The sequence below is a fragment of the Echeneis naucrates genome, chromosome 1 (genome assembly GCF_900963305.1).
Source record: "Echeneis naucrates chromosome 1, fEcheNa1.1, whole genome shotgun sequence".
NCBI lineage: Eukaryota > Metazoa > Chordata > Actinopteri > Carangiformes > Echeneidae > Echeneis > Echeneis naucrates.
Genome location: NC_042511.1, coordinates 2714169 through 2739038, shown reverse-complemented (window position 1 = coordinate 2739038; position 24870 = coordinate 2714169). Strand labels below are relative to the sequence as shown.

General features: G+C 41.7%; 3 protein-coding genes across 7 annotated transcripts in view; 1 reads left to right on the top strand and 2 right to left on the bottom strand.

Moving 5' to 3' along the window:
• The window catches only part of syngr1b (synaptogyrin 1b), a 32900-nt gene extending 24113 nt beyond the window's left edge, over positions 1-8787 (bottom strand). For 3 of the 4 annotated variants that reach the window (XM_029508536.1, XM_029508555.1, XM_029508563.1), the window contains exons 1-2: positions 8021-8119; positions 7051-7666 (exon numbers count right to left, since the gene is read on the bottom strand). In XM_029508536.1, the coding sequence (XP_029364396.1) occupies positions 7051-7152 (102 nt within the window). In that variant the 5' untranslated portion in view covers positions 7153-7666; positions 8021-8119. Of the gene's footprint in view, positions 1-7050; positions 7667-8020; positions 8120-8306 lie in introns of those variants that run through there. The other variant, XM_029508546.1, reaches the window with a different exon arrangement.
• Positions 8366-15695, top strand: ift27 (intraflagellar transport 27 homolog (Chlamydomonas)). Of its 2 annotated transcripts, XM_029508577.1 has the most exons (7): positions 8366-8513; positions 9347-9426; positions 14193-14252; positions 14523-14582; positions 14760-14877; positions 15125-15234; positions 15390-15695. In XM_029508577.1, exons 1-7 carry the CDS (start codon positions 8480-8482, stop codon positions 15492-15494), a joined length of 567 nt encoding a protein of 188 aa, XP_029364437.1. In that variant the 5' UTR covers positions 8366-8479; the 3' UTR covers positions 15495-15695. The 2 variants fall into 2 exon arrangements, with proteins under 2 accessions (XP_029364437.1, XP_029364445.1); XM_029508585.1 differs by lacking the exon at positions 14193-14252.
• Positions 15696-23340: 7645 nt separating this feature from the next.
• cacng2b (calcium channel, voltage-dependent, gamma subunit 2b) overlaps positions 23341-24870 on the bottom strand; it is a 49806-nt gene continuing 48276 nt past the window's right edge. Inside the window, exon 4 of the mRNA XM_029507064.1 lies at positions 23341-23873. Within this exon, the coding sequence (XP_029362924.1) occupies positions 23341-23873 (533 nt within the window). The remainder of the gene's footprint in view (positions 23874-24870) is intronic.

The following is a 24870-nucleotide window of genomic DNA, read 5'->3' as shown; positions in this document are numbered from 1 at the left end:
GTTGGACAAGCTGATTTCTAATTTCTGGATAAAATGCCTGAGAGTAGAGATATAAATGCAGATGGAAGACCCGGATCATTTAGGAGCTTTTCTTGACTCAGAGTGTCTCCTGAAATAGAACACAATAGTAAACAAACAGTCTTGATCAGGATCAACATACAGTAACTGTCATTGTCGCAGTTTCTCTAATTGCTGGTTAGCTTTAGGAGGAGATGGCACATAGTTAACGTCACATTGCACATTTAATGGTTTTGTTTTCCTGTTTGGTCGCCGTTTTTTTTAAGAAGTTATCTTTTATCAGGCTTTATTTGATGGTTTGGTTGACAAGAAATGGGAGTGATGAGCGGGAAAGAGACGCCCTGGCCCGGGCCTTAACCACTCTGCTGATGGAATACATTGAATAGTGGGTGTGCAGATTTGTGTCCCTCACTGGTTTTCATCTGGATTGGAGTTTTTTGGTTTCTGGAACAAGGACAGCAGGACCTGCAGGGCCACTCGTTTTTTGGTCTTGCGACACAATTTTCAGATCCTCATCTGATAAGATCCACTGGGTAATAAAGCCCCCAGAAGGGACTTGCTCTCTCGACAGTACACGCTTCTCTGATTTCCATGCTTGCTGTTTCTTTTTGGGTTTTTTTTTTCTCCGATCACACATCAAACACTAAAACACACAAATTTCTGACTTCAAATGAGGATTGGTTTTGGCATGACCTAGATCGCCGGGTTTGAAAACACACATTGTCTTCCATCTAATATGTGCTGTCACATGGCAGGCGGTGGCGGCGGGGGGATGAATTACTGAGCTTTTTCTTTGGCTGCCGGCAAAAATCCAGCTCGGTGTGTGAGCACATCCTTCACTAACACATCAACAGCACATTGCAAAGTGTAACAGTTGTTGTGTTTGTCTTTCAAGGTGCATGCATTTGTTTCAATTTACTTAATATACAAAAGTGTAGACACAAATAAACATGCTGAATTCTTAAACTCCACATTCCTCACTTGTGTTACCAACCATGAAAAGCAGAGCATGTGATAGTTTCATGCCCCCCCCCCCCCTTTTTAAATTGTGATTGTGTTGATGAATGACTTCTTTAGATGTGTGTGTGTGTCTGATCTGTAGAGATCACACAGAGGTGATGAACGCAGGCACTGTGAAGAACACCACGTGGGCTCCTGATCTTGTGACCACCAGAGGGATCACATTCAAATCTCACATTAAGGATGCTGATTGCCAGAACTGTGTACGTCTGTGTATATGTGTTGTTGTGCGTAAACATGCTTGTGAAACTTGTGTGCATCCATGCATGAATACGTGTGCTTCCTGCAGAATTTCCCTTTCTCTCTGCTGCTGTTTCCCTTTTCTGCATTTCTCCTTTCACATTCACCTTTGCATCTGAAATTGTCCTTTCTGTCGACTGCCATATGAACAAAGTGAAGAGGCACGATGGACACCAGGCAGCCGCTGAAATCACATCAGTCCAGTCTGGCTCATTCTGAATGATTTAGAACTGCTGTTGTGCTCACTGAAAAGCCTTTTAGCATCCATTGTAAAGACCAGACAATTGAGCCGGGCCTCATATCACCCTGGTATTCAAACTGAGCCTCACACAAAGTCCCCTATCAGAAATAGCCACATATAAACACACAGCAGAGCACAGCAGAGCACTACATTTTGACTGCAGCCTTCATTAACGTGTCGAACAATAAGTGAATTGCCATCCATGGAAAGAAAAGTACTTCACAAGGGGGCTGGTATGCATCTTTGTTTACTCATCGATTCATTTACTGGAGTGTAATTTTTTCCCTTCAAATTTGTGAGGCAGATTGACAGATTTTTAATTTTGCTTGAATCCAGACTGTGATCAGACATCAAAAGCATCAGACTTGGCGCAGCATTTCACCCCAGATTTGCATTCAAGACTTAATTTAAGCTGTTTTTAATTAATTTGCCTTCATTTGGAGAGTGACGGAGAAGTAGCACATACACTGACACAATAGACATACTCAGGCAGGCTTGGAAATTGTAGGAACAGTCTCTAAGTGTAGCCAACATTAGCATTAACAGCAGCTTTATTTAGCAACACTTGAGGAAATGCCCAACTTTGCCCAGCATAACGTTACAGTCAAGATCGGCAGAGGAGGAAACTTTCCTTCTGCTGTCAGAACACGACAAAACCAAATGAGCAGAAAAAGACTGCAGATCAGAGGCAGATGTGACGGAGAGGAGTGATGGGAGTAATACTGGGCCGCTGCTGGGGGACAGTATATACTGTGTCTGAAGGTGTGTGTGTGTGTGTTTGCTTATCGTCTGCTGCGGCGAGTTGGCCTGGACTTGGGATACCTGATTGCTGCTGTCACCATGGCAGCAGCTGCTCGTGTGATGAACGGGAGAGAGAGTGATAGAGAGAGGAGACCTTGTCAAAGTACAATTCAAGGAGAGCTGCTGCTGTAGGAAGGGTACACAACGAAACAGACATAATCACAATCCAGGACATAGTGACACTTTTATCTGCACACGTCTCTTTTATTTGTTGTTCCTTTCCATCTGAATTTGGGAGGGAGTTAGCAAGAACACGATCAGATGAGCTGGCCAGAAAACATGTTTGTATCGCTGTGAAGGAAACAGACGGTTCCTCAATCTTGTAAAGCCGAGCATAACAGAATCAAGAGAGAGCAGGGCTGAAATTTGGACCCGTGCCCGTTCAGTTAATTATGCATGTTTTTCTTGGCTAGAATGACAGGTCCATCATGCTTGAGGAGCAATTTTGTTGCAGTTATATCAGTCTTTCTGTTTTTTCTCCCTTGGCACAGATCTGAACGCAGGTGACGCACAACTGCACCCAGAGTTTGATAAGAAATGAATTTTTTGGCCCATTTGCATTTGAATTAAACTTCAGTTTGGTTGTAAAATTAAGAGCTGCTAACAGCTAGCCAGAGAAAGAATTAGTGTCCTATCTGAACTGTCAGGCGAGGGTGTTGTCTTTATCATGTCTTGGCAGACTGGACCTATTTTCTGTTTCCTCCTCCACTGAGCAGGGCAAATCTTCGGAGTAGCTTTCATTGATGTGGGTCATTTTGCAAGCAAAGGAGCCTTCCATGTGTTTAGCTTCTATAGATTTCTGTATTCTTTGAAACACTTAAAACTTGCCTGAGCGGTCTAATCTTTTACTTTTCAGATAATACAAGACACAATATGTTTTGTTATAGCCTGTTGCTATTGATTGCTAAACTCCGGTGCAGAGAGACAGAGTGTCCTCCCCTGGTAACTCTTTTCATCATTGCAAACTGTTGTGCCACTGAAAACTCCTCTTGGTGAGTGAGGGAACGATGCAGGGACCACATCAGATCTGACATACTTCTAATCAGGCATCGAAAACACACAGAGATTCTATAAACGAATGTGATTGCATCTTTTCTATTCATATTCATTCAGGGGAATAACAACCTGAAGAACAAACAAACAAACAAAAATCAATCCTGACCGCCGTACGCTGACCAATTAGGGAAGATTTTAGGAAGCTACCGACACAAACCAGCCAAATACCAAAATGTAAACAATCCTACTTAACAGACAGCTGCTTGTTAATCCAGGCTGATTTGTAAACACACAGATCTGCAGACAAATACAGCGTGTGTTCACCGTACAAACATGCAGCCTGCAAGCCACCGCTCACAGGAATAGCATGCAAACTGTGTCTGAATTCTGACGCATAGGCACTAAAAAACGGTGTATGCATGCAGCTGTTTTTACACAGAGACGACAGAATGCGCTGTGCTGTGGCCTCTGTGCTCGTGTGGCAAATATCGAATCCTTTACTCACCAATTACAACATCTCCTGACCTCTGAGACGCTAATCATAATCACAGCTAAATGCTAAGATGACCCAGCAGAAGAGGTTGCTTCCCCAACGCACTGTTCGGTAAATCAAGTAAATCTATATTACAGATAAACTGTAGTATAGATTAAAACTATAAAGACATTTGAAACTACATGTAAATTATATCGTTTTTTATAAATGTGCTTTGAAATTGATTGTGTTTCAGATAATGTAATAATAATAAGATGCACAGGAGTCCTATAATTACTCCATGTGTAGTGTAGATGTGGTAATCTCACACCAGTGACAGAGTCATTCAGACTGAGAGCAAACGTTTGCTTTAACCCTCTTAGTCTTTCAAGGAAAAGCACACACGCAGCAAATATCACTTTCCTTTCTGCATCTGAACTGAGTCAAATGGTGAACTTTGATCCGTAAATTCATCCAGCGAGCCGACAGAAACGCCGCTTTGGGCATGTTTACTTCCAAAAGTTCTTTTTTTTTTTAGCAGACTCAAGCACAAAGGAACTAAACACTGCATTTAAGTGTGTAATGATTTGATGGCTGTGTTGAGTTGCCCGTGCATTACCCTCAATCTCTCTGAACAGCAGGAGAATTTAAGAAACTACGCTCGAAGCAAAAAAGACCAAAGCCTGAAAAGTAGTTCTCTTCTACTGTAAGTCAAAAGCACAACCACGGGCAAGAATGTGTCATATCGACTTGGCATGTCGGGTTGACCGTGTTTGGTTTCATTCAATCGCCAAATTAATTTTTCTTTTCTTTTTTTTTTTCCATTTAGGAACGCATCTCACACGAGGTGCTCTCCCTCCATCTGTCACGATGTTCACTGTTCTCCCCTCCGTGCATCTTCACAAACATATTGGACTGACTCCCTGAGGCTGAATCAGACACGCACACACTCATACACACTCATTATCACTTCCACATACAGTCCTCTGAAGTCAGGAAAGGGAGGGCAGAGAAAAACACCATTCAGAAACTCTCCTTTCAGCACACACGCACACAGTTGACGTCTCCCGTTACCAAATGTTTAGAGTGCTGATAGTTTCCTCCCCCGCAGTCCACAGCAGACTGAATATTAGCGCCATCGCACAAAACATCACAACTCAGGCTGCGGCTGTTACTATGGAGACATGGTGTTGCTCTGGTGACACCATGAGGGCAGGGCATCCGATACGTATACGACTCCACATGAGGTTGGTGCTTCTGTCTACATATTGGATGTACAAACTTGATCAGTTTGATTAGATCTCTGATGTTAAATACCAGAAGTGAAACAGGTTGTGTTGAAAAACATTAATCAGCGGTTTCAAAAATCATCATCAAGCCATTTGATCAATCATCTTGTGATGAAAAGATGAAAAGTATTACTGATTTTAGCTTCTTAATTGTTATATAATTGTATTATTTGTTGTGAAATTCTGTTGAAAATTCAACATTTCGAATCGTTTGGCTAAAACAACATATTTCAATGTGACCTTGCATGAAATGGGCTTTTTCATCATTTGTGGATATTTTACAGCTTTAATGAAGTCAAAGCTTTCTTGAAAGACATGAAAATCATTCAACTTGAACAATCCACTCTAAACTGCGTAAACATGCCACGTGGAAACATAATCAAAAGCTTTCATTAACGTTAAAAGGTTTTTCAGCTTTTATTTCCATGTAGCTTCATTGTGTTAATATAACAGCTAATTAATGGAATATATGTATGAATATATAATATATATCCCAACTTCAGAACTGAGAAACCTAAATCTGGTTATTATATGACTGGAGCCTTTCATGGTCCACTGAGTAGTCACATGACCTTCCCTCACTGTGGCCACGGAGCTGAGGGTTTAACACACTCTCAAACTATTGCTTTTGTGTAGTTCAGATTTGAACGATACACTTCATGCTTCATGGTTTCAGCGTGTTCTTTAGTATCAGTCATACTGATTAGTCAGAGCGAACAGATCCAGAGTCACAGTTTGACATATTCAGTGGTAATTGTGTTCTTTTTCCAACAGAGTTAAAGTTTGCAACCGAAATTTTATATTAATGATTTGTATTATTTACAAGGTGACTGAAGAGGCAGTTTCAAAGTGGAGCTGTCCTTGTAACAGCGTTTTCAACGACCAACACATCAGCCAGACTTTTCCTTTTTTATCCAGACGCGACTTCATCTTTTCAAAATTCCTGAAAAGGCTCTCTGCTTTGTTCAAGGAGGTTCACACACACACACAGAATCCCATAAATAAGAAACAAGTGCAACTATACAACCTTCAGCTGTGAAGCAGGCAAGTTAGAGATTTGCCAATTTATACTTTAACTTACAGAACATGTCAGATGTGTTAGGCAGGAGTACAAAGAGAAACTGGTATGTGTTGTTTTCACAAAACATCCCTTTTCAACATGGAAAACTGATGACATCGTGATCGTAAGGTTGATGTAGTACCAGTTTTGTATGTCAATTTAAACAGACAATAAATTTGGTTTTTGTTCATAAAAATCAATGTCTCTATGCTCACTTCTACAGGTTAAATGGGAAAACAGACTATGTTGGATTTTTCCAAATAAAGCTCCAATGTCACTGTTAACAAGAGAGGCTGTGGCCTTGTAAATACATCTTTATATGCTCTCTTCCAAACTAAGTTTGGCAAATGTACGTAATAAAAAGCCCAGACAAGATGTCAATTCGTAGTTCACTGTTGTTCCTTTCTGTTGACCTTTTAATATGCTTCCTAAACAAACTGGCCAACTGTTGTCGTGTCTTTTCCCTCTCTTGGGAAATGGATGACGGTTAAATTTGTAACAACGTATGACATTATTTCTTTATGAAGTCCTTTTTGTGTATTCTCTGTTCATTAGGACACATTTGTGGATAACTCATGGCTTGTTTAAAGGCAGTAAACTGTTAGGGCCCCTCTGATTAGGGCCCTATTCAGGCCTGAGTGGGTGCACTATATACAAACTTGATTAGGAAAATAAAATCATCATATTGAAGACTTAAAGGAGAAAATAAAACACTCTATCCATGATATGCTTGTTTTTGTGGAACACAAGGCCCCTTCTGTTTATCTTTCTGACTTTGATTTGAAGCCTTTGTGAGCCTGGATGAAGAATTCAGAAGAAGAGAAACTAAACAACAATTTCCCACACTGATGGTGTCAGCTGGGGCCGCTTCCACAGGAACAAAACTGTCTCTTTTTATTCTGTGACGACTCACCCAAGACACGATGCGGAGAATGGTCTGAGGCTGCTGGAAGAAGGTGACGGGGTCGAAGGCTCCTCCGGCTTTCCCGGCTCCGTATGCCTGCATCCCCTCCATGGTGCTCCCCCTCCGCTGCGGACAGCCCGCTCTCTGGTCCTCCCTTCCTCCCCGCTGCTGGTGCAAAGGTAGGCGGACAGGGTGTGTGGAGCACCGGGAGACCGGCACGGAAAATCCCCACAATCTGCCTCCTCTTAGCTGCTGCCGCACGGAGGGATGGATGGATGGATGCGCGTCTCTCCTCGGCCCCCAGGCGCACAGCCTTCTTTACGCGCTCCTTTAATTATTATTATTATTATTATTACTATCTTGATATAACCTCTGAATTCCTTGTTGTCCTCTCCGATGACCGGGCACAGGAAGCTGTATGTCAGTGTTTTGGTGATGCTCTCTCTCTCTCTCTCTCTCTCTCTGTCTCTCTCTCAGCGCAGAAGCCGGTGGCGGACACGTGAACGCGCCTCCGCTGTCACTCCCCATCTCTGGTTAAAAAGCATTTAGTGAGCACGCGCGCGTGTTTGTTGAGGGCGCGCGCATGTGCTCACAGGTTTGCCATGTGGAGTCACGCGCTCCCCCCCTCCCCCCAAACAAAAGGCAGACATGAGAACGGGGCAATAAAAAACAGTTAATACAGTCAGATAATAACTCACACTAACGCTCAGTATGATATTAACACAGAACTTTGAAAACACTGTAAAAACCTGATTAAACAGTTAAATATTGTATATTCATTTAAATTGTATCTATTATAACTCATGTGAGGGGATATTCAAGTAGCACTTTTATTCCTATTATTTTATATTATTTTCCCTTTGGATCTATAGAATATGTCTGATTCTGATTCTAAAATAACACAGAAAGTCACGGTTCGTGTCAAGAATAATTGATATGTCATGCAAAGGCAGGAAATTCCGCCCTCTAGTGCTCTTACCGTGTTTTGCTCTCTCCCTCTTCAAAAATTAGCCTTTCAGCCAGCTCTTACCATCTAATTGTTTACCGTACTGCAGCACACGGGTGATTTTTCCGTTAAAATAATTATATTTAAGTAGTTTGCAGCCATAGTTTGAGTTTTACACACCCAAATATATCACAACCAGCTTGTAATGAGACTCGCCTGACAGTCAAAAGCCAGGGAAAAAAAAATCCCACAACAGGCTTTATACGTCATCATGACCAGCCAATGATAGCGTAGCTACGCACCACACGTGTTCACTGACCGGACCAATGGAACGCCTCCGTGACTGGTTGCTAAGAGACGCCTTGTAGCCGTGTTGCCGAGGCACAGTGAAGATGCTAACAGCAGCACCGAACCAGTAAAAACAAAAAAACAAAAAACACTGTAAATGGAAACACAGAGGTTATCTACGGCTGCTGCTGCTTTTCCGCTACTATGGTGAAGCTGAGGGCGAGATGTCTGCTCGTCGGTGAGGTTTTGGTGAACAACTTACACCGTCCTAATGCTACTGAAGGCTGCTGAGACCAGAGCTAAAGCTAACCAACCTGCTGCTGAAGCTAACCTACCTGCTGTTTAAGTTAACGAACCTGCTGCTAAAGATAACCAACCTGCTGTTTAAGTTAACGAACCTGCTGCTAAAGAAAACCAACCTGCTGTTTAAGTTAACGAACCTCCTGCTAAAGATAACCAACCTGCTGTTTAAGTTAACGAACCTGCTGCTAAAGAAAACCAACCTGCTGTCTAAGTTAACCAACCTGCTGCTAAAGTTTACCAACCTGCTGTCTAAGTTAACCAACCTGCTGCTAAAGTTTACGAACCTGCTGCTAAAGCTAACCAACCTGCTGTCTAAGTTAACCAACCTGCTGCTAAAGTTAACCAACGTGCTGCTGCTAGAACTAACAAACCTGCTGCTAAAAATGTTATAAACATACACAACTTATTTATTTAACTATCGCGAGGTTTCACTGGCTGGAGCGCATGTTCCGTTTAGCTGGCTCGCCTTTCTCCACTCTTTGAGAGCAAACACTCACTGACTCAACAGACAGCATATATACTTTGGTAAATGGGGGCTGTGTTTGTTGGAATATTTCACAACACCAACTCTAAACAATGGCACTATGAGGGGAAGCAGTGAATGTTGATGGAGTTGATAAAGCAGTCTGTAAGCAACCATTAAGATGAGAAATTAGAAACACACAAAGATTCTGAATGTATTGTCTATTTCTGTCCGTGTGTGTGTGTGTGTGTGTGTGTGTGTGTGTGTGTGTGTGTGTGTGTGTGTGTGTGTGTGTGTGTGTGCAGGAGACACTGCTGTTGGGAAAAGTGCCCTGTCTCATGTGTTCCACAGTGATGGTACTCTGTTCCAGAAGAACTACAGCATGGTGAGAGCATCATCAGTTCCTGGTGCTATGCAAGAGCATTCAATACCAAATACCAACCCATTGTATAAGTAGAACAGCTGGTGCAGCACAGTACCACTGCCCAGAATAATAAGGATATTCTCTTTTATATTCACATCACACAATCACAACAGAGGAACTGGCTTGTAAAACAGCTGGTTGATGGATTTAGGGATTGAGATTTGCACTGATTCAGACATGATCTTATGTTTTCACATTTGGATAGGGTACCTAGGGTTTTCTAATACATATGAAAGAGTGACTCATGAAGTTGAATTCTAAATCACTGGCAGCCCAGATCATACAGCAGTATGTTGAGAACACGTGTTACGGCGTGCTACAGTATTTATCCAGTATTCAGCTGTCCTCAGACTACAGCAGCAGGATAGGCAGAGAGGTCTACTGCCTTAGTCTGCACACTTCTACACAGCTGCCCTACAGAATTAGATTTAAAGGAAAGCCCTAAAGTGCTCAGACCTGTAGAGATCTTAGCAGGGCCCATAGGTGTTTATAGACATAGACTGTGCAGTTAGGAAGTCATGAAATAGTTGTGGAGCAAGGTTAAACAGTTAATCGTGTGTAGTCACATACTTTGAAGGCACTCAATCAATAATTGTAGAATTATTACTTACTTCCAAATTAGTTTAAGGTCATTTGCCTGAGGTGAGGCCTTTTACTTTACCCAAGATGCAATTATGAATTAGCTGTAAATCATCAAGACTGATAATGATCACTAAAAATCAAGGTAATATTATATACTATGGTTTCTTGAATGGCAAGTGAGTTTTTCAAGGACCTGCAGAGGTCTACCTCAGGAATCACTGAAGTGCAAGACAGCATAATGTACCAAATTAATGCTGATGCAGAGTAGGCTAATCTACATTATTTATGCTAATCCACATGAGGTAGGGAACCGTGTCATTAACCTCACTCTGTGATATATGGGGTTATGGCTGCTCACTGATTTCCTCTGTCAATGTTTCAAGGGCTGCAGACTAAATGCATACACCGTGCACGCAAGTGAATGCATTCACTTGTGAAAATCAATATATGCACTTGAGCTGTTTGAACGCATTCATTTGTTTGTTACATTTACTGGGTTTACTATTAAGCCTTGCAAATGGTTAGAGTACAGAATGGGTTGGTGAGTGAAACACTGGACAAACGCCAAGTGTGTGTGTGTGTGCATTTGTTTGTTTAGCTCTTGCTGTGTCAGCGGTATTGGGGGGGTTCCGAGGTGACAGGAACGTCGATAATTAATACAGCAGGATTCTGGAAAGCCACCAGAACAGGTACTTAACAAGCGCACAACAACGGTGCTGAGGCCCTCCATGCTGCCTAAACCTAAACCTATAACCACTTATTTGTGATGCTGTGCATGTTTCTTCATGTTGGACTAACAGAGTTTTAGCACAGTAGAAGGGTGCTGCATTAATGCTGCAATTCTAAATTTCACTGGCCTAGAAGCGTTCATGCTGACATTGAGTAAAAAAAATCAATGCAATATCAGAAATAGGGTAATGACAAAGGGATGTTGCATAAACAGTAAGTGCAGAGAAATGCCTGTTAGCTTGTGCACCTGTAGATCAAGAGCCTGTGTCCACAAGACACGGCTGTATTAACTGGATGCACTGAAGGAAAGGCCCATGGGAATGAGCTGATTAAAGTCTCTGCTGTTGCTATGCAACTGTTAAAACACCATTCAGCCAGCCAGTTGCTTGCTTTATATTAGTTGAAATATTTTTTACTTATTGCTCACTTGATGCTAAGTGCTTTATTTAAGAGGAGTTCCACATTCAAAATTGTTGAAGCTGTTCACTGTAAATTTGAAATCCAGGAGTAAATTGGTATATTGGATTTCGTTATATAAACTGGATTCCACAATGGTAGTGACAGAAGCAACGAAAGCAAAGAAAGGAGGTTAGTTTTTCAGGGTGAGAGCAGCATACTTTCAGTGTAAATTTCCAACTGTAGAAAAATGCAGAAAGCTTTACAAAAGCTTACGCTGTTATTGGTTAGATTCACATTAAGTATTGGTGGGGACAATATTTCTAGTGCTGAAAGATGAATTTGGATTCTGTTCTGTAAAATTTTCAGTTTGTATTCATGACTCCCAGAGGATGAATAAGTTGCAATGAAGCCTCCATCCCATCACATTTTCCATTTTGTGTCGAACTGTTGGATTTCTCTCAGCAGTAAAGTAAGGCCTTGGCCTCAACCCATAAAGTTCTTTCATACTGTGATTTCACTCCCCCCCAAAAAATTGTTTCATCAAGTTTGTGCCTTTATGTTGTTTACAACAGTGTCACACCATCATGAACACATAAGCTTACACTCAGGTTGAAGTTTGTCTGTAAATTTCATTGCAGATTGAAACAGGGAATATCACGTCCTTACCATTGTGTCTCATGTTAAGGGAAAAAAAAAAAAGAAAAAACAAAAATGGTGCAGCGAAGAGTTGCTGCTCGTGTAGATACCTAAGCCATCCCTGATGTTCTTCAACTTTTGATTTTGAAGGGTAGCCGAGGCTGTCGGCCATTCCGCTCACGTCGTCCTTTGAAAATGTCAGACGGCCCGTTAGCAATATTCCAAGCTTATTTGTTACTAATAGGCCCTCATTGACATTCCAGCAAGAGGCTTCCTATGCATCACTCCAGCTCATTAGACCGCTCCGAAGTGGGACCGCCGCAGCATCTGTGTGTGCGTGTGTTTGTGTATGAGTACAGCTGGATTCTTGTTATGAACTCCTGTGTAAGATTATGGTAACTGTTCATCTGAAGGGGTGTGTGTGTGTTTTCAGGGTTTTAGTCTCTGGCATTTGACACGCTCAGTTAAGTGTGAGTGCAGGAGATCAGATCAATTTAGAGTTTGGTGCTGATGTGAAGAAACCTCAACTTGCTTCTTCAAGGTCACCACTGATCTCGTACCACCGGATGCACAGTGGCAAAAGGCAGCCTGCAACCATCTGGTCCACTTAGGACCGCTTTAGATCTCGCAGCCTGTGAAGAAGGTGCATCTGTGACAGGACCAGATTCATTATATCCTCCTTAGGCTCGCCTGTCTGAATTCTACCTCCTCTATTTGCCCTTTATTAATTCCTAAAAAATCTCAACTTCTTGCTGTGTGCCTGCAGCAGCATTAGCAGTGTCACTGGTAATTTCGGTCTCATAACGAACGCTCACTCATTCCACTAAGTGTCTTGCATTAGCTGCCAACCTTACTCTTCTGCAGCTTCCTGTGCATGGACAACATTCAACATTTGGAAATTTAAAGGGGCTGTAATCAAGATTTCTTTACGATGGATGAGGTGATTAGTTGCATCTGAGCAGGTTGCTTGTGGTCACACATCCACAGAGAAGTATAACTTGTTACTCTGCAGTTACTCCTCAGATCCACAGAGCTCAACCTCCCCTTTAAAGTCTTTAGTGGCAGAAGAGTCTATTTTCATACCAAATTAAACATAACTGGGCCCTCGATCTGAATCTGGCCCATAAACCTCTGCTTCTGGGTAAATTTTGGCTGGTGTGTGCCAGAATTGGTCCAAATGTAGACGTCGTATCTGGCAATTACCCTGTACATGGGCCAAATCTGAGCTATGGAACCACATGTTCACTGGGCCAAAGGAAACAAACAATGTGGCCCAGGTATGGGTTGGATTTATTTAGCTACCTGGGAAATATTTCTCCAAAAAGAAACTGAATATTGGACTAACAATTACTGATATGAATGCAACTCCAAATTCTTCTCTCTGATGCCCCCAAGTAACCTAAGAGTGAACTATTACAGCTATAAAATTTCCATTTCAGTCTTGGTATTAAAATTTGTTCCGAGTTTCAAACACACCAAGTTCTTTTGATAGATTTACCACATCGCCGCCATCATCAGCTACTTGTGTCTTATTTCCACACTCCTAATTCCAAATAAACATTTTATTTGTTTGCTATTATTTTTCAACTTTGGATGCAAGCAAATACCAATGCTATCCCTAAGATGGTCAGTGTTTTAAATCTCAGAATTACAGAAGGGAAATTCGTCTGCTAAAATAACTAGAGACTTACAAACCAGAGCCAAACAACCAGCAACTGTGTGTAAATGAGATCCCCTGCTGTTAGATTTAAATACCAAGACTCACAATATGTCTTAATTGTTTTCACTGATGGACTTGGAAAGGGGGGGGGGGGGGTTGTTTCATTCTTAGTCTTAACTCCCTTAAGGCATTTATCTTTATTGAGACATTAAGAATAATAAGACCCAGAGTAATGGATACACAGGAGAGAGGGTTTGGTCAGGATTTGAGCATCAGGACAGAGAGTTTTCTTTCAAGCTGAGCCAAGCCGCTAATTAGCAACACTAATGTTTTGACATGAACAATAATTCACACCAGACACCAGTTTGTTGTGTTACTGTGTCATGGCAAGGCTCTGACAAGATTTCTCTTCTCTTCATTTTATTTAGACAAGCACAACTATAATATGATGTGAACAATGTGCATCTTGGGAATAAAGTTGAAGGGACCCCCCCCCAAAAAAAAAAAAGGAAAAAAAAAAGATTAAATCACACTAAAGAAAATAAATGATTTTCAGACATGGCAAAACAACAACAGGAACAACAAAAAAAAAACAAAGAAATGAAAGACAGATGTTTATTTTAGAACAGAAAAGGCATCGCTTGAAGCTGCATGAAGGTCTTTTAGCCTTACATTACATAACAAAATCCTAATTAAGGTGTTGTTTGTGTGCGTTCGGCAGACAACTGGAGTGGAGCTGTTGATGAAATGTGTCAACATCCCAGAGACCGACGACAGTGTGGTGAGACCAGCCATTCCCTTTTCCTCATCCCTGTCTCCACCATGCTGCTCCGTAACCAGCAGCCATTTTGAGCACAGGTTAAATCATGCTGAATGTCACTATAATATTTTTAATCTCTCATCTGTATTCAGTGAGCAATAGGGCAGCATTGTCGCGGGAACATTAATGGCCTTGCCAAAGAAAATAGGAAGTTTAAAAGCATGTAATTTGCCTAAATCACCATGTATAACATCTCCTCCTTTCCCTTCTTTCCTCTGCTTTTCCCTCCAGGAGCTCTACATAATAGACTCTGCGGGGAAGGAGACATTAGTGGAGGCCTGCGAGAAAATGGTGAGTTTCTCCATTTGCATGAAACAAGTAAAATCCAAAATCCAGTGCACCGCGTCCCCACATACAGACAAGTACAAACACATTTAGCATTTTTTATTCTGTCACCGAAGTAGAGAGATGTGGTACTAACTGGTACTAACCTGCCTCATCATCACCTGTCACCCCTTTCCTTCGCAGTGGGGGGTGCCATCTCTGCTGTGCCTGGTTTTTGACCTGACCAGCGAGCAGTCTTTTGCCAACTGCAGTCAATGGATGGAGAGAGTCCGCGCCCACTGTCAGGGTCTCCATGTTCCAGGTGACTAAAATACTGTGGCACGCTGTCAGAAGTTACTCTTAATCATTCTCACATTTTTACTATGACATGTTTTCCTTTTCTTTTTATTTTTATTTTTTCAAGGCTTGCGTCACAGTAGTGTGCTGTAGTGGATAAACAAGTCTGATCCAACGAGGCTTTGATTAAAAGTGCAGATATGTTACAGGTGGGCGGTCACTTTTGTTGGGGTTTGGGCTGACACAAACTCGCACATTTTTGTGCCTTTCAGGTGCCCTGGTGGGCAACAAGTCAGACTCGTCTGCTAGAAGGGAAGTACAGGCATCCATCGCTCAGGAATGGGCCGAGAGCCAGGGGTTGGAGTACCATGAGACAGCAGCTGTGAGTGCTTTCTAGCATACGTCACACTGCTGTGTATTGTGCCCTTATTTGGTTCAGTGGGCAGATAATGGGCATGAAGAAAATACCAATATGCTCAATGTCTGTATTGATAACAAACACCAGCACTTGACTGTGTTCATGTTTGTCTTTGGCAGAAGGAGATGGAGAACTGTGATGCACTGCTCCTCAGTTTAGCCCGGGCTTTCCACTCTCTGTACCAAGAGCGCCGGGAGACCATCCAGAACCTAAGTCCAGGCTAGACCCACTCCCACCACTCAAACACACACACTATGACTTTTCGCCAATAGGCAGAGAATTTCTATTTGGAGATTTTGACCATTCTTTATAGGGGTTGTGAGGTGATTCAAAGAAAATCCAAGTTCCTTTTTATGTGCTCTGCTGCAGAGAATTTCTTCTAAGAATATCTTCGTACACCAATGAATAAAGTTGTTCTTCTTTGACTGGTCGTGTTTTCTCTTATCTCCTTGTCCCCTCTCTGTGCACAGATAGTAGGTTTTATTTTCAAAGTAACTTTTTAACAAGTCATTACCAAAATGGAAAAAAAAACAAACTTCAATGCAACATGGAAAGAACAGCAGATCGTGAACTTCACTTCCATTGTTTGGTATAAATTTCAGCCTTGAGTTTAGGTGGAGCTGTGGTTTAGAAATCACTGTTATTTATTATTTCCCACCATCCCCTTTTCATGTTTTCTTTTTATCTCAATGTCACTTTGATTCTGACTTCATCTTCCTTCCTCGTCTCTCTCCATCTGTTTCTCACTTGTTCCAACATTTTGTCTCTGTCTCAGTGTTTATCAGTTCCTCCCTTGTTTGCTGCTTTTTTGAAAAACTCATCCTTCTGACATTGCCCCTCTGTCTCTTGTTACCTCTACAGCTGCAGCGCTTGCACATCATTTCAGTCATGTCCTCAGTTCGGCGCTTAGAACCAGTAATCAACGTTTTAATCAGTGCCGTCCCTTTCAAACCAGGTCAAAGCTGCAGCCTTGTTCTCTTCCTGCCTCTCACACCAGCTGCCGCCATTCAAATGAGGGTACACAAGGTTCAAGTCAGACACAATGGTTTTTATCTCATTATGCGCTACATTGAAAGTGACTGTTCTTGTGATGATGATGAGACAGTCGTGGCTTTTTTTTTTTTCTTTCTTTTTTTTGATTATCCTTTCTGTCAGTCTTTTGTATCAGCCATCTTTAGCCATTTCCTATCACCAGTTGGGAAATGTTTAATTTATTCCAGAACGTATTAGGTTATTTGATGATACATGAAGGAAGACAACAATGAAAACTGAATTGCAATGAAGTTGTTAAATCAGTATTTAACAACTTGTAATTGTTATTGCAGCACTGTTTTTGTACTCCTTGAGTGGGTGATCATAATTATAGCAATTAGGATCTAATGCTCGTTCTTTTTGTCCTTCCTGTTGTTGTGTTTCTTACACGTCTGTTGTGTTTTTGAGTGTATTGCAGTTCCTGCCCATGTTTTCTATCTTTTTTTCCTTCCAGGAATTTTGAAACAAACTTTAAATAATAGCAGCGTTATTTGTCACACTTCAGCGCCTTGTGTACCGTTATGTAGGTTTTTACATCAGTACCCAACATTGAGCGTATAAATGTGTAATGTAATGTAATGTAAATAACATTCACTGACGTAAAGATGTGATACAAGCTCCTGAGTATCGCTGGAAAATCACTGCGAGCGCTTGAGCTGCCTCCCACAGTCTGTCTTCTATCATTTGAAATGGAGCATCAACTCTTGGGAGTATCACTTAATAACATCACAGGATGAAGTGTGGGCTGTTGCTTATTGCTTTGGGAGAGACTTCTTCATTTCCACAGATATTGAAACGGGTGGTCTGATATCACAAGGAACGTCAGGCTCAGTCTATTTCGGTGGCTCTCTCATTGTACTCAGTCATCGATATCATCTGAACGCAGTCAATCACTTAAAGTTATTAACAGTCAAAACGTGTTCAGGCGCCCGGCACAGCAGGAAAATCTGCTGTTCACCTCTCAGCCACAAGAGAGGGCAAAAGTGGTCACCGCGAAGTTGAGCTCCGTAGTGAGTGATTGAGACCAAATTTATGATGCTTCATGATAGTGGGATGCATTTTGACAGCATAGTTTTCTCCAAAGTTTGGTTGGACTCATCGTGAGGAGAAGGTAGAAACATTAAACACTACCTTATAATGTGCAGTAATTAATGCATAGTCTTTTTGCAGTATTCAGCAGGCCACTAAAGAATATTTTAAGGCTGGTAATACATTACATATTAATGCTTACATGTGCCATTAGGTGGGTGCTCTTATTTAAAGTCTAAGTGCTTGTATTTTATATTGCATGGCCCCAGTGGGCACTGCACTGCTGCAGTGATGCTATGGCCTTCTTTACTGCCCTTACAATGTGCCTTTGTGCAGCCATACAGCAGAGGGATACCTCGTGCTCTTATCACCATTATTTTTCTGTGCACTTATGAAAAGATTAAAAGAAAATCTGTAAAGGCATGCGGCGTAGAGGCCAGCGATGATGATGCAATTTAAATGCATAGACTTCTGTGCATTAAAGTGGAAGGTCTAACAACTGATTGGCCACCAGTCATGACTTTACATACAAAGTTTCAACTGCTTTATCTTGCATCCCCATTTACACACTGCGCACTTTGAAGGTGGTGCAGCAGAATACCTATGTCCAAGGCAACATTTGCAGAAACCTACAGCAGATCTCTGAACCATGAATTAAGCTTTAAGTGGTTCCAATAAGTCAATTCTTATTCATTAAATATGGGACCTTTAATTAATTATCATCAATTAAAGGAACCATGTTTTAGTCTTTGAGGAGATCTATTTCTCACTGTAGTTTGACATCTTTTCTCTCTGGCCTCTCTCAGGTCACAACAGAATAGTCAGCCGATGCAAAGAGAGGACCTGATTCTCTTCTCGTAACAGCCTGACTGGTTTCGGAGTGATTAAATGTATCGGATTTCAGAAAAACTGAAATCCAGCAAGCTTGGATTGTTGCTCCAGGCGGGCGTGCCATTGGGACACTGCAAAGTTACAGTAGCCCTGATGGTCCATTTTATGGCTGAGTTTCTGATTAGAGGTTTCTCTGTCGACTGAGCGTGTTGATAGCTTTACAGCACCAACATAAAACCTGGACTTGGTTTATAATCAAAAAAATGTCATGGACTTTGCACTTTTGGATTATGAGACCTGTAAAAGTGATTTAATTTGAAGGCAGAGCCTGAGCTGCTGCACTGAAAACCTTCTCAATAACAAAACTACCAAACTTAGTATGAAACCTGATTTATCAACAGTTGGATGTCAAATTATGTTCCCTGTGCTCTTTTGCATCAATTACATAAAGCATACATAAAGGCAACTAAAATACAAAATCAACTGTGATTGCCCCCAGCGCACCAATCCGTGCATCTATTCACATCATATCTGTGCAAGGTCTAAGTCTGCCTCGGGACATCAGGGCTTTATTTCGGCTATATTTCACCGCAGTGCTCCTCACCCAAACAAACACTAACGCAGAGTTTTGTATTCATGGCACAGCCTGAGCAGAGGGCGAAGAGTTGCAGCTTGTATCTTACCCCTACGCTCTTTTTTCAGTTTCTCTCGCACTCTGTTCCTGCAGATCAGCTCTCTGTCTGTCTGGCGACGTTCTCTCCTATTTCCCCAATCTGACAAACCAAATTATACATAACTCATATTAATGTGCGCATTTCACTGAATTTAAAGTGAGCTGACATCAACCTTGGTCTCTCACTCTCTTGCTCTGTGTGTGTGTGTGTGTCTGTCTAAGCATGGCTTGTTCCATAGCCCCTAACTGTCCGTGACCTAAAAAGCTTGCTAATTGCAGGTGAGCGAGGACACAGCAGCTGTTCCCCTAAATCTGCTACCCTCCTGTCTGAACTGCAGCATGACAAAAATCAGCCGCGATGCCTCCAAGCTCACCTGCGTAACAGCAGAATGTTTCGTTAGATTGCTTTCTGCAGACATGATATCCTTGTCCAATCGGAGACCCAAACAGAAATTAGCGTTCACATGGCAAAGAAATGTATGCCTCCTTTAATTATGCTGTATTGAAAATTTCAAGCTTTTTTTTTTTTTTTTTTTTTTGGAAATAACACTTTCTGCCATGAAACAATTCAATCTGTAATTGCCAATCATTTTTGCTTGATACACCTGAAAGGAATAGTTCAACACTTGTTTGCTTATTTTATGCGAAGGGTAGTTTGGTTGCCTGTCATCTTAGCTCAAGCTAAGAGCTGACCTTAGCATAAAGACCTGAAATAATACATCGCCTTAGTTAAAATATATCTGATTAATCCACAGAAAAGGTTTTTTATTTTATGGGGATGTGTGCCAGACTATTTGTCGGCTAGAAGCAGTCCCTTCCTACAGTCTCATGAAATAAAAGCAGAACAGTCACGTTGCCTTTATCTTTACATTACTTACGTTACATTTTCATCCTATCAGTGCTTATATTGTGTGACTGGCGGGGTTGGCTGTAAAGACACTCCCCAGCTTACAAACAAGTTACGTTCCACAAACGACCGTTCGTATCCTGAATTGTTCTTAAGTTGTTTTTGTTCAGAATTTTAAGGATGCTGAACTCTATTCCCTACTTTTGTCTGATAACATACTTTTAATGTGACTATGCGGTGTAGAGCTGACGTTATTAATACAAATGGCATATAAAACCTAAATAAATTGTAAGAATTCATAAACATTTGAGCTCACAGCTAGCAAGTAGAGTGTTTGAACACAATTGTAACTTATCTCTATCTATTTTTATCTCCACATATTTGTAAAATGAAAATGAGTAAGTAGCAACTGAATTAGTATTTATTTGCATTAGCGCAAAATGAATCCTTTAAATCTGAAAATATTCATTTAGCCTTCAGTATAGTTTTATTTATTGATGAACAACCTGATTTCTTGCTGTTATACTCCATAATTAGATGGGCAGCACCCATACTTGTTCAGAGTCATACTGATATTAACCTTTTAAGTAAAGTCATCTGAGTTTACCTTCCGCCACACTTTCGGTGCTGAAACACACTGCTGTAGGAGAGAGAACTTGGGTGAAGTCATCGTGCTCGAACACCTTTAGGAGAAAAATCATCATGTACCTCCACACCAGACGGGGGCAGCGTGATGCCGCTCGAATCAGGCCGAGCAACTGCTCCCTCCACTCCCTTTTCTCTCTCCTCCCTCCTTCCTCGCTCGCCTCTCTTCAGTGATCACAGCGGTGCTGCAGAGAGACATGTAAGCCACTTTGATCATCGCACCAGGGGAGGGGAGAGCGAAGGAGGGAAGGAGGGATAGAGAAAGAGAAAGAGTGGGAGAGAAGGAGAGGGAGCACACAGAGACAGAGTATCATGCAGCAGGACATTGAGGCTGATGTTGAAGGATTTGACATTTATTCTACAGCTGGCCAGCCAACAGGGACATAGAGAGGGAGTGACTGACAAGAACAGGGGACAGAGATCGGGATGACTACATGAACAAGGATGCGAATTTGAGGAGTGAATGACTGACAGTGACCCCCTGAAAGTGACAGAGTGAATAAAAAAAAATCAGAGAAAGACAAAGGATAAGGGGCTCAATGTGTATCATTATCAACGGATTAAAAACAGCAGTGTTAATAAAGTCCTCCCAACATGTTGCGACGACACCCCCCGCCCCGACAGATGAGGTTCTGCCCAAATACAACATAGTGCTGTTTTTGTTACCAGTGACCCACTAAGATGAAAACATCAGAACATCATCAGCATCAGTTTGGCACAAGAAATAAAAGCAGAGGCAGGTTTATTACGATGCATGTATCATATCATTGTATGCTACGACAGCCCCAGTTTCTACTGAAACATGGACGTGATACCGAAGTGAAAGGTACAGCTGACTAAGTGATGGCATGGACTTTAAGTTAAGAAACAATATAAGAAAACATATTTTGCATCGCTTTTATTTGTTGGTCAGCTAGCTAGTAGCAGCTTTGTACTGATCTGTGCTGTTGTTTTGCAGTCTTCGAGGCAAAAGACAGACAAATTAAGACCTACAATAATGTTCATTTTCTACAGACTTTGCCAAGGAGTGCATAGAGTTAAATTTCTGCATTTATACACATTGTGTTTTTGGACCAAACACAATACGACAATGACTCGTTCGGTTCCCTATGGGGGTTCAATTTTTATTCGTCATCAGGATTGATGCATCCAAGTTCAGAATCATTCAGTTTTGGCACCTTGAAAGACATTATGCTTTTTTTTTTTTTTTAAATTCTCATTTACAACAACACAACGCAAAACCAAAGAACAAGAAAAATGAGACAAATAAAGAGACTAAGGCTGTGTGAGAGTTCAAAGGAACTGATAAATTAAAATAAAAGGCAAAGAAGATAATTTCTTCTGATTTAAAAAAAAAAAAAAAAAAAAAAAAAAAGCCTTGATACGCTCTCCAAAGATTGCTCTTTTTGTATTCAGCGTAATGAAGCCCCACCCCAAAATACCCACTGAAAAAAATCAAATAAGAAAACAAAAAGAAAAATCGAAATAGACACAGTACTGTAATATTAATTTCTACTTTGTCACTCCCACTGCCCTTACATGGTGTCATTGTTCAATTGTTCAAAACATAGGTTCCTTAAAAGCAGATCAGATGATTTTGATTAGCATGCATGTAAATTCTTAATTTTTTGGAGTCACTTAGCTTCACCTCGCTGGTAGCCATTGTTCTCTCACGCACTACTTTGTCTTTGGCAGTAGTGACGTTTTGTAGTCCACAGTCTTCGTCAAGTTTGCAGAGAGATCCTCCATTACCCAGAGTTCTCTCGTCACTCCGCCCCGCCATGGAGCATAAAAAAAAAAAAAAGAAAAAAAAAAAAGAAGAAGAAACAAAAAAAAAAAAAAAAAAGAGAGGTCAAGTTTTCACCTCTAGTTGACCCTAAACAAAGATGGCTGCCAGGGTTTCGGCGGAAGGCCAAAAGTTTTTTTTTTTTTTTTTTGTTTTAATTTTTTGTAAAAGAATGTGATAATGTGTCTAGTACTAACCAGGATCAGTTTATCAAGTAGGCAGATGCCTTTGCCTTTCAAAAGGGCTAGTCACAATGAATCCTCCATCTTGGTTTGGTTTCTGTGACGACTTGATTTAGTTTCACTTGTAAGTAACATTGTTTTCTTTTTATTTTTTTTTTCCTTGATATTTTTGCACCAGGGAAGTCTAGTCATGATTTATTAACATATATATATTTATATATTTATATATAATCAATACATATATTAACTTTTTTTTGTTTTGTTTTGTTTTTTTGTTTTTTTTTTGCGGCCAGAATTGCTCCCTGCTAAAATCTCACACCGCAATGGTTCACAGTATTAATGCGAATAAAGAATGAAATCAAGAAGATACAGCAACTAAAGAAAGGAGTGGGTTGTAAGGGAGGTTAGGGTGTGTGTGTGTGTGTGTGTGTGTGTGTGTGTGTGTGTGTGTGTGTGTGTGTGTGCGTGTGTGTGCGTGTGTGTGTGCAGGGGGGGCTTGTGGGTTGGTAGTGCGAGGGCGGAGATCATAGGCGGGGCCAAGGGGAAAACTACACCCCTTTTTCATCAGACTGAGGAAGAGTATAAAATATAAAGTTCACCTTTAAACAGGCAGTCTGGCCGCGCCCATCACTCCATGGTTTCCACAGCCCTGAGACAACCACCACCACCACCACCCCCCCCGCCCAGCCGCCTTCCTCCCCTCCCCTCCCCTCCCCTCCCCCCTGACTCCTCTTTCCCCATCCTCCCTCTCAAATCTTTATAAACATGTTCAAAACTCGTTAAACAATGGTAGATGGGAAAATCATGCATGTTTCTTTTTTTATGCATTTTTTTCGTTCCTTTTATTTAAACTTTGATCTTCGGAGGTGCTGTGAAGCGCTCAGATCCTGTGGCTCACCCTCGCTCCATCAATCTCTTCAAGCCCCCTTCTACTCCTGTTTCTCCTTACACCGTGAACTTTGTTTTGCCGCCTCCCCCCAGATTCCCTCAGATTTCTTTTTTTTTTTTTCTTTTTTTTCCAGTGTCCCAGGGCCCTCTCTGTGTTTCATACAGGTGTGGTACGTCGGTTGGCGGTGTTGCTGTGGCCGCCTGAGTCTTTCAGGTCCTTCTGGATGCAGTTGTGGACCTGCAGGAAGTTGTGGTCCCTCTCAGTGGAGTTATAGGTGGCTGTCGGGGTGCCCGATTGGCCCTTGGGCAGCGTGTACATGGACAGCTCGGTGGAAGGCAAGGTCCCGAAGGCCTTCAGGCCCACTGGTGACGCCTCGCGGGAGTGCGAGGGATCGGTTGAGCGGGACGAAGAGCGTGAGCGGTGTCGGTAGCGGTAACGGTAGCTGGGGATGCGCGTGATGGCCGCACCTTGGAGGTAGTCGGCGGCTCGCGCCCCCACGCGCAACTCCCGATGGCGGTCGATGAACATGTGCACAGCCAGCACGCCCACCATTTCGGCCATGATAAAGGAGAGGGCGCCAAAGTAGAAGGACCAGCCGTAGGAGTAGCTGTTCTTCTTGGAGTCGCTCTTGGAAGGGTCCCCAGCGTTGGCTGATATGTAGACAATGATTCCTATAATGTTGCTCAGGCCTAGGACAAGGAAAGAGGGAGATAGATTAGATTAAAAGTAAAACACAGTCAAGCTGTTGTTCATATAGATCCACATATTAAACTACCAAAGAACTGAGAGCTGACAAGCTTGTTCCAATCATAAACGAGGAATAACAATTTGAGGATTGGTCCTTCACCAATATCGCCCCACTTCAAGCTTCGTGTATTCGTGATTACCTGCAGATCAGATACTGGAATATAAATAATGATAAGATATGTTTTTTAAAATATTAGTTTCTTCTGCTTTCATGTGTCTCAGCACATAAAACACCTAACCTCGCCTAAACACCAAACACCAAAATAACTCAGAGTTCATGCAGTCCGTCCACCGCGTACATTGTCACCTCTTTGCTTTTGAGTAGGAAAAGCATCATTCCCTGTTCAGACCAATTGTTTACTTTTCATTCGTGACTGTTGTCCCTCAAGCCAAGATGCTGAATAGACAGAGGAGCTGAGGGCAGCTGACTGAAGAGGATTACAGGGAACCCAAATCTGCTTCAAATAAATTAGTAACTTCTTACTTCTGTTTGTCCGAAGCATGAATGTGAATAGAATCTGCTGTAGTCGACAGGCCGCATGTTTCCAAAAGGACAGATTTCATCTATGGAAATACCAACAGCACTTTTTCTGGTTCTCCCTGACTTTCCTTTGATCGCCTTCTCTTTTTTTGAGATCCGAAACTAGGGCAGATTCATGCTTAAATTTATCATATATACATTATACATTTCCTTTATTCTACATTAAAACTTCTCTCTCTTTCTCCCTGGAGGTAAATGCTCCCCTCCCCCACACCTCTGCCCAGCCTCTCTGACATCCAGCACTGTGCACATTCACAACTTCTGTCAATCTCATGTGTCTCACATTTTCTCTTTACTTGTCTCCCTCCCATTATTTAGATCACCTATTGTTCTCGCCATACATCATCATTGTGGCTGCGTGCAGCCAGAAACACACAAAAGGATGAATATGCAGATAA

What these genes read in the sequence shown, in the direction of transcription:
- ift27 (XM_029508577.1), top strand. Translation starts at nt 8,480, where the DNA reads ATGGTGAAGCTGAGGGCGAGATGTCTGCTCGTCG. An exon ending in CAGAGACCGACGACAGTGTG is followed by an intron (nt 14,253 to 14,522) that starts GTGAGACCAGCC and finishes TTTTCCCTCCAG; the next exon opens with GAGCTCTACATAATAGACTC. An exon ending in TCAGGGTCTCCATGTTCCAG is followed by an intron (nt 14,878 to 15,124) that starts GTGACTAAAATA and finishes TGTGCCTTTCAG; the next exon opens with GTGCCCTGGTGGGCAACAAG.